Genomic DNA, 9868 nt, shown 5'->3' with positions numbered 1-9868 from the left:
ATGTCAAAAGTAAGGCATCCACATCAAAATGTCATATCACAATCCAAAAGATAGTTACCTGACGATTAGAGTATAATTTAGTAGTAAAGCCTAAATGTCAACGTGTCAACTGCAGCATCATGTTTCGACTACTTTACATCTGATTCCAAGTCCACTGGGGTAGAGAAAAAGTCTCCTGCAAGTAGCAAAACTGACGTTCCCGTGATTCAAGAGTTAGGGACTGATAGTATTTATCCCAGAAAGCTTGTATTTTAAGGGGCGATCAAGCTCACCACTAGAACTTGTAAATCTTGGTTGATTTCTCAGTTTCCAGAGTCGTACTACCGGCAGTAGACGCGCCAAATTGGATAGTTGAATGAGTTGGCCTAAAGTTCTTCAGATCATTATACTGACAGGGCTTAAGTACGTGCTTTGCTCCAGCTGTTAATTTAATGGGCCCAGATCTTGGACTGCAGTCATATTTGAGAGTATCTTCACTGTTAAAAGATCCAAGACCTGCATCAGGTGTTCCACTTTGGCCACTCTCGATACTCTTTGCGATGCCTTTAACTGAACCTGATTCCCATGCTTGTCTGCAGCTGAAACGACCTTCAAAATTAGAAAGCCTATTTAATGGTGAAACTACAGAAGGATCTTCTTGAAACATCAAGTTAGGGATCTTTGTTGCATTTGTACAATTGTCTGATGCAGATAGCGGCCTCTTTTTGCCCTCTCTATTGTAACCAGTTTCTCTAAGACAAGGAGTAGATGTGATCTTCTCTTTCAACTTCATCATGTCACCATGTTTTTTCTTTGTGCCAGCATTTGCTCTGGAGCCTATTTGGAGTGGCATAGGGCGGTAGTTAGCCAAAGATGGTGAAGCAACTGGATTCTCCAATGCAGGGTGCTGAGTGAAAGAACAGAAGCGCTCAGATGCAACATATACCGAATGGTCAATTTGACAGTTATCCCCAGAAATGCTGCAGTAATGATGGTTCCTGTCAGATGTAGAATACAATTCATGAAAATCCATTAGTCTTCTCTTTTCTTTTGCATCTGAAAACCATGGGGTGCTTTCTGAAGATAACTGAGACCAGGGTGACCGGAAATTCGTTTCAGAATCTGGACGCAAGAAAGGAGAATTGATGGCGCAGTTTGAACTTTTCAGAACAACAGAGCTCGAGCTCCCATTCTGACTGGAGTAATGATGAAGCGCTGTTGGTCCAGGCGCGTAGGGGCTGATTGTGAAAGATTTATATCCACCTGTAAAAGGGTCCTCAAAGTTTGGTTTATGATTATAAACAGTGAAAGGGCTTTGATTGGTTGCACCTAAATGATTATGCTGCACTGAATCAATTTGATGGCTGTTGTCAGGGGAGCAAACCCAAGGCCGTGGAATGGCTTGATTGATTCTGATACTAGGAGAGCAAGCGACCGGACCTTTCAGTGTCCCCAGCACAGGATGCACGGTATGCTTTTGTTGATCATGATTTGTAACCACTAAATTGTAGTTGTAGTTATCTGCAGAAAAATTCTCGGCAATGATCTGCTTATCTGTCCAAATCCTTTTATCCTGTGGTACATGAAAATCTCTTTTACCAACTGTAAATTCTTTTCCCATCAGACGCATTTTCGAGGGAGCGACAAGCAGTGATAAATGGTCAGAATTCCCATATTGCTGACTCCTGGTGGTTTCAAGTTGCTTGGCCTGATCATCTTGCTTGCTCCCATGGTTAGAGAAATTACTAACGTGGCGGTCTAACTCAAAAGAAGTAATAGACTGCTCATTTTCCTTACGTGGATCCAACTCAACATTTGTTCTTCCAGCATCATAGTCATAGATACCTAACCTTGAAGGCACTGGAAAAGTAGGGTTCCACTGCATTGAATCATCTATAAAGGACAATTTTAGCTGGTCTTTTGGTGGTGCTCGTTTATCCCGACCTCTAGCATCAGGGAGATTATCCATGCATTTTGAGAGTGCAGCATCGGTTACGGCTAATCCTCTGGAAGAACCCAGAATTCCCCTTGAACTTGGCAGTTGAGTCAACTTTCTTTCACCGTTTGAGTTCAAATTGATCAATTCCCCATGAGAGTTGAGGGGCAAGCCAACATGATTTTCTTCAATTCCCTTCTCTCCGTACATGGATTCTCTTTGCTTCCACTCTGGTAAAGAACATATTTTGCACATTAAGTCCTGAGGAGAAATTTGAGGGAATGGTTGATATTGCATGATATGACCACTGCAACTTCCTGTAATGGTTTGTGGCAGCAAAATAGGCTTCCTGTTCAGAATTTCAAAAGCTGATGACTGTTGAGGATATGCCTTCACAGAATGCATGGAGCAAATCCCAGCAAGTTCGTGGAGAGAACCTTTTAACTGCTCACGTGATCTCTCATTAGCACCACAAGCATTAATTAGACTTCCATCTATTTGGGCCTTCTTTTGGTGGTTATATATCTGTTGAGGCATGTGGAGAGTCCCAGGATTACAGAGATACTGTGAACCATGTGATGCCACCCCATAGCCTCTCCTGAACAATTTTAAATTGCCATTTCCCTCAGCAACTTCATTGAAAATGTCACAGCATTCAAATGAATCATCTTTAGTACCGATATTTTGCCTAAGTAAACCAGGCTCATCAGCTGTACTACACACAACGGGAAACTGCTTTGGAGATCCAGGTCGAACACCAACCTCATTTTCTGTTTTTCTCGGAATATATTTGTTTGTTCCTTTCTCCTCTACGAGGGATACAACTTCTCCTCTCTCTGCAAAACAGTCATATAATGAAAGCAGCAGCCAGGTCAGACTACAGACTACGAAAAAATCCAAATATCTGAAGACAATAACAGAAGATGCTTTTACTATTTCGTCAAAGAATCGTTTACTTACCTGAGAAGGGGACATGTTTGTCTCCTTGTTGATTGCTGCAAAAATTTACATCCCTGGGACCACTTAAAATGCCACCTGTCGAGTTCTCCACAGGAAATCGTTTAGTCCTTTTCTTGAGATTGCTACCAACTGGAATCAACGTCTTTTGGTGCTTTGCGGAGAACTTGGAATCAGTTAGACCTTTGGTCATCTTTTCTGAAACTAGATGCTTCCTTTGTGCTTTCTTTCCGTAGGTAGGAGTATAATCTGCCATGTCATTCCCACAATTCTTCCTATGTTGTGGACAACTAGGTTTTGGAAAAGAATTGGGCACTTTGAGCTTGTCAAATTTCTCCTGCAAGCAAATTCAGACAACCATATATAGTAACATAAAGCCGCTCCTGAGAATTTATTGCATTTTAATTCAAACAGTGATCAGCCTCAGATTTCATACCAGAAAAATGTTTTGAGTGATAATTAGATACTTCCCAACCAAACAATAAAGCAATCCAGTAATCCAGTGACATTAAGCACAATGTCTTGGACAATGATTTGCTGCAATTAGCATCAACTCTTGCCGGGTTAATGTATTTGAATTAATCATATATTCATTCTTATGCATAGAGTTTCATATTTAAAGTGGTTTCTTCCTGCATAGAGTAGCTTGAAGCTATAGTTTAAGAGAAGCGGAGCACTCGATCAATATCCTTTTTCTGATTTACCACACATTCTTCCCAGAAAGAGAAAACAAATAAAAAATTGAAAGCTCTACAAACATTGAACACAGAAGAAATTATGGAAATAGAAAAGGAAAAAGTGAAAGAACACAGTTATGTTCTCGTAGAAGCACACTAATTCATCCCTCAATGCAGTTCTTGGAAAGGCATCTCTATTCACCAGTTTTCCATGTGAATACTAATTCATATTATCACTCAGACAACTCCAGAAAAGATTTAATAAAGTGATCATTCTAATTACCCTATAGAAACAGCAAAAGCGAAATACCGTAAAACAAACTTTTAAAATTAAAGTTTCAAAAGAAGGTGGTTTACATCAAAAACTTTAAAACAAACAGCAAATTAAAGGTTTACGTATATGTGTGTTAGAGTACAAATCTCAACTCTCGCAATGATATACAGCAAAACTATGAGGAGCATACTTCCGGAAGAAAATTCAAGACTATAGCTATGCTGCAAAATTTATACTAGTATTATAATTTCTGAAGGTAATGATAAACATTACTTGGAAGAATTTTGGAATTTCCTAGTTCTTAATTAAATTACATCTTATTTGAGGGATTCAAAGCCTGATAATTTTCTGCTCAGATATCATGACTAAATCACTGACGAAAATCCATCAAATTTTTGATATTGATGATTTATCAAATTAAACGCAAAAATTAAATCAAACAAATAACAAATAGTTCTTCCATTCCTGGAGCATTAAATTAATTATACAAGGCTATTAGTTACTGTACTTGGAGTCAAAAAAGTAAACCCCTCAACTAGAATTATGCTGGGACATGATCATTCACCATATTGTATGCAACCAACCAAGTTTCTAATAGTGGAGAAGTGTAAATTGCCCCTTGTCACATATATCAAATGCACAAAACAAATGTCAACTAAACAGCAGTCATCTGGAAAACTCCCTTTTCTGCAAATAGTCCTTTAGGTATCCAAGTGTAAGGCCTAATTGAGGCTTCCTCTAGCAAGTAATCCAACAATTTAGATGCAACAACACAATTTCTATCATAAAATATGAGATTCTGAGCAATACTAAACGCTGAATGTGATGACAAGCACCTTTAATTTTCATCTCAGTATTCTGAAGAAACAGCATAAGCCATTAACAATCCAAAATAAATCACCAAACTGTTAAAATTCCGTCGCTTTCTTCCACACAAACACAAACAAATAAAAAGATATGGCTCCATATTCAGATGTATGCGAATTTTTCAACAGTAATTTCAGGCAGCAAGGGGGTAAAAGGACTAGTTTTACCGGAATAGTTTATAGTTCAAAGGTACTGAACTAACAAATCAGATTTTTACCAACCCAAAATCTAAGTAACTGTACTCACCACCATTATTTTATGCACAAAATTTCACATCAACGTCTCAATTCATCAAGCATCGGATACATTTCAAGTTACAACTTATAAAATTACCACAAAAAATAACAGCAAATGAAAGAAAAAAAACAAGTATTGTACCTTGTTTCGGATTAGTAGATCCAGGCAACTACTATTCACTTTCTTCTTTTGCTTAATCCTCCTATTATCCTTCTTTATTATGCCCTTATTCACCTCCTTCAACTTGCTCACAATCGTTTTCTCCTTCTTCTTCGTCTTCTTCTTTGTATTTCTCTTCTTATTTTTACTATTTCTAATAGCAGAAACATTCCGATCAGAAGACTCAACTCTTTCAATATCACAATCATCGTCGTCATCCTCATCATCATAATAATCACCGTCGTCCATTCTCTCCACCTGCGGAGCCGCAGCAAAAATGTCAATAATAGACCTTTTCTTCTGAACCCTTGATTTTCCTTTAATAGCCTTTGTTTTTCTGGCCGTTCGAATTCTCGTGACTGGAATAACATCAGAATCCACATTATCATCTGATAATTCCAGTACATCAAGCCACCAGCTGAATTTCTTTACGGCAATTGGAGGTAACATAGCTCTCACATGAACTTCCTTGGTTGATTCATCGAACGGCCAGCATTTCACCACGTCCATACTCCTCATTTTCGCAGTATACTCCCTATTTAAACTCAAACCAGGCATTTTATACAATAAATACATCGAAATATGGTACCGCATCACAATTTAAGTAAAAAATTTCAACAAAATCTTACTCACCTGATAGAGAAACCATCTATCGACACCGCCATCTTTTACGCTACCTGAAAACAACAGAGAAATCTCACACAAACATATAAAAATCAACAATTTACGAATAAAGAGTTTTAGAGAGAGAAAGCTAGTAGAAGCAGCAGTACCTTAGCTTTAACTAGAGAGAGAAAGTAAAACACACACTAACAACTACTACTACTACGAGCTAGTCCAGTAGATGCTACAAACAAAGAAATACAAACTAGGCAAACGGAGCTCCAGCAACAATATTCCATGGAAATGAAGAGATTTTTCTGTTGAGTGATGGGGGATTTGGAGCTGGGTTTTTTTTGTAGAGAGAGAAAGTAGGGAAAGAAGAGAGAGTGTGTAAGAGTGAGGAATGGCACTTTATGCGTGTATTCTATTATTTCCCGCTCGAAAAGTGTGAGAAGTAGGGGGTAGGGGGAAGGTGTCAATTTATCCTATTTTCAGCTCTGTCTATACTTTTAAGTGGGATAGCGACAGATGAGTGCTCAACCGAGCCGTATAAAAGTAAGTAAATTTAAAGAATAAACTACAGTAGAGTAGGAGTATTACATATTTTATTCAGTTTCTACTTTTTCATTTTGTTTGTAATGTGGTTTTTGTAAGTGTTATACAGTTGGAGTGTAGGACAACTCGCTCGTGTACTCAAAATGAGGGTTTTCAGAAACAAAGATTCGATGTTTAGGGAGAGAAATACCACGCGCGGATTGCAGTTCCCTGTTTTACACCTTCCACTTCATATTAATCCTAGCACAACCTATTCATTTTATTCTTTAAAATTATTACTCCCTTCGTTTCAATTTATTTGGGCACTATTTTCTTATTATTTTTTTGATAAAAATTACTCCATTCGTCAATTTAAATGACACACTATACTTATTAGTCTGTTCCAAAAAGAATAACACATTTATATATTTGAAAATAATTCAACTTTACATTTTTTATTTTACTCACTTTATTCTTAATAAGAAATTTTTATAGCAGAACAAATGTATATCCCATAAAGCTTTTGTCGCTTAAGCTTTTAGGACCACATATTTCAAAAAGTCTTCTTTTTATTCTTAAATTTTGTACCGAATTATACTACATCATCTAAATTGAAACGCATGTAGTATAAGATATTACAATAAAAAAATAAATTTAATACACCTAAAAAGCATCTAATATTTTGCCTACCTTCTAGATACCAAATGCACAAGACCTCGCAGAAAAACTAATTACAGTCAAACTTTTCTATAACAGCCTCATTTGTTCCGAAATGTTTTGGCTGTTATAGCGAAGTATTGTTATAAGAAACATATATTATAACATAGTATGAAAAATGGTTCCATAAAAACTTGGTTTTTATAGTGAATGGTTGTTATATAGTGATATTGTTATAGAGAGATCTGACTGTACCCAATTGATGTATATGTTAACTTTGATTCTTCATCAGATACTAGTCACTCCTCTGCTCAGACTTTAACTAAGCAAAGAGAGGCGTTACAATCGAATGAGAAGACATAACACAGAGAAACCCTAGTTACTTATTTGTCTACTTCACATGGGCTGCCACACGTGACATATAAGGGTTTACATCTAGAAGCTTCTGTGAATTAATTATATAGATATATACATCTAGTTAGTTAGGGAGGTTAAAGAGTGAGTGGATGATAGCTCAACTAACAACATATTTTTATTTCATTTGTATATAAACAACTGCACAGTATGAGTTGAGATACATTAATAGAGATTATATTTTCTCTCACAAAACTTTTCTGTCAATTCTCTGCAAAATTAACATGGTATCAGAGCACACTTTGCTCGATCCATTTCTAGATTCTTCGAGGATAATTCAATGAAGTTCTACTTGGAAAATTGAAATCAACTTGTTTCGATTCCTTCTTTCTTCTGATTTACTTCGTTTTCTTCAACAATTGTTTGATCTCTGCTGTTTTTCGCCATTAATGGAGGAAGACGATCCTTTTGGAGTAAGGCAGATCGTGGTTGACAATTCGCATCCTCTTTACTTAAGTCCTTCAGACAATCCTGGTGTGATTCTTGTATTTTCACCATTCGATGGCACTGGATATGCAGATTGGAGGAAATCTATGTCAATTTCCTTATCAGCAAAGAATAAACTAGGTTTTATTAATGAAAAAAATTCAAAACCTGGAGAAGACTCACCTTATTTGGACTTTTGGATAAGATTTAATGATATGGTTATGGCTTGCTGCTGAATTCCTTGACTAAAGGCATAAGGTTGAGTGTGTTGCAATCCAAATATGCTAGAGACCTATGGAAGAAACTTGAAGATAGGTATGGTTCATCTGACTTTGCAATGTTGTTTGGATTACAAAAGAAATTATTAGAAACTGTGAAAGGATCATCTGATATCTCAACATATTTTAACAATATCAAAGCAATCTGGGATAAAATAGAAGCCATAGATTCAAGGATTCCTTGTATTTGTATTGAGTGCAAATATAAAGCAAAACAGAGGAACAAAGAATTAGAAAACAGAGAGAAGCTTGTGCAATTTTTGATGGGATTGAATGAATCATATAATACCTATAGAGGGAATATCATGATGATGACTCCCGAACCAAACATTGACAAGGTATATTCTCTTCTCCTTCAAGAGGAGAGACATAGATCTATCCAGCCAATGGCATGCTCACCTTTTGATTTCAGCTCCTTCAATGTATCTGCATAAAAATAAATGAATTATCCAGCACAAGGAAAAGTGAACTTTAATACTTATCCCAAAAATGGTAACAAGTTCAATACAGTCAAAGGAAATGACAGGAGAAATATATTTTGCAACTATTACCAAAAACCAGGACATACTATAGAAAAATGTTTTAAGCTTCATGGATATCCTGTCAACTTTAAATCTGATAAACCTAAAACCTTTTAGAATCAACATGTAGTGCAGGGGAATTCAGCTATAGCTGAAGATGAGAATCACGGTATAATGGGGACCCAACATGATGCTTTAATATACAGAGAACCATTGATCAACACTTTGTTTTCAGACTATGCAAAGGAATCAGAATTCAGGTGCTTTTAATACAAAATCACAACCCTGTGGGAATAAGTCAAGAGCAATATTCTTAGCTGATGGACATTCTACAACAAGTAAAAATTGGTAACATGCAGTATCAACTTCTGAAGTTAATGTGACTACAAATTGTGCTGGTATTTCTCCTATTTTACCATCCGTTCTTCCTGATAAATCCTTTATTCATTCATGGATTCTTGATACTGGAGCATCAGAACACATGACTTTTGATAAATCCATTCTCTTTGACATTCATATGCTTTCTTACCATTTAACTATTAATCTTCCAAATTCCTATAAGATAAAAGTAACTCATGCAGGGAGAGTTACCTTTTTTCCAGACCTAGTCCTAAATAGAGTTCTGTTTGTTCCCTCATTCAAATTGAAGCTGTTATCTGTGCACAAATTCTTTCTTCAATTTGGATGTGACCTAATTTTCAGTGCCTTTTTATGCTCTTTGCAGGGCCCTTCACTGAAGAGGCCACTGGGTCTTGGTAGAATAAAAAATGACCTCTACATTCTTCAATCCATTCATTCACCACCAGAGAACTCACTCAGACAATCATCTCGTATTTCTAATATTTCAATTTCTTTACATAAATTTTCTAGTTGTTTTCCAATTCACTCTATGTCCACATCTGTAAATACTTCTCAAAATGTGTGGCATGTTATACTGGGACATATGCTTTCTAGTATGAAAAATATTTCTTGTTTGACCCTAGATGCATTAAATAAAGATATTCTTCCATGTACTATTTTCCTTATGGCTAGACAACATAAACTACCCTTTCTCTCTGTATAGATATATACATGTAGTTAGTTAGGGAGGTTAAGGAGTGAGTGGATGACAGCTCAGCTAATCACATATTTTTTATTTCATTTGTATATAAACAACCGTACAGTATGAGTTGAGATATAGAAATAGAGATTACATTTTTCTCACAAAACTTTTCTGTCAATTCTCTCCAAAATTAACAGTTTAAAAGCCTCACATCCATGTGCTCTCTTAAAGCTCTTAAGCATATCTACTCTCTTTAATTTACTCCACGTTTTCTATGAAAAAGAATGGATGTAGACTCATAAGGAAC

At 36.4% G+C, this 9868-nt stretch overlaps 1 protein-coding gene across 2 annotated transcripts; it reads right to left on the bottom strand.

Moving 5' to 3' along the window:
• Positions 1–6138, bottom strand: LOC107808143 (uncharacterized). 2 transcript variants are annotated; one of them, XM_016632633.2, is made up of 6 exons: positions 5860–6138; positions 5720–5763; positions 5069–5621; positions 2876–3209; positions 273–2751; positions 1–190 (listed from the first exon to the last, which is right to left on the bottom strand). In XM_016632633.2, exons 2-5 carry the CDS (start codon positions 5749–5751, stop codon positions 275–277), a joined length of 3396 nt encoding a protein of 1131 aa, XP_016488119.1. In that variant the 5' UTR covers positions 5752–5763; positions 5860–6138; the 3' UTR covers positions 1–190; positions 273–274. The 2 variants fall into 2 exon arrangements, with proteins under 2 accessions (XP_016488119.1, XP_016488120.1); XM_016632634.2 differs by having other exon boundaries at positions 1–175.
• Between the last annotated feature and the right edge of the window lie 3730 nt (positions 6139–9868).

The sequence above is a fragment of the Nicotiana tabacum genome, chromosome 10 (assembly GCF_000715075.1).
Source record: "Nicotiana tabacum cultivar K326 chromosome 10, ASM71507v2, whole genome shotgun sequence".
NCBI classification, from domain to species: Eukaryota; Viridiplantae; Streptophyta; class Magnoliopsida; order Solanales; family Solanaceae; genus Nicotiana; species Nicotiana tabacum.
The sequence above is the reverse complement of the archived record's forward strand: the minus strand, read 5'-3'. Positions and strand labels throughout refer to the sequence as shown.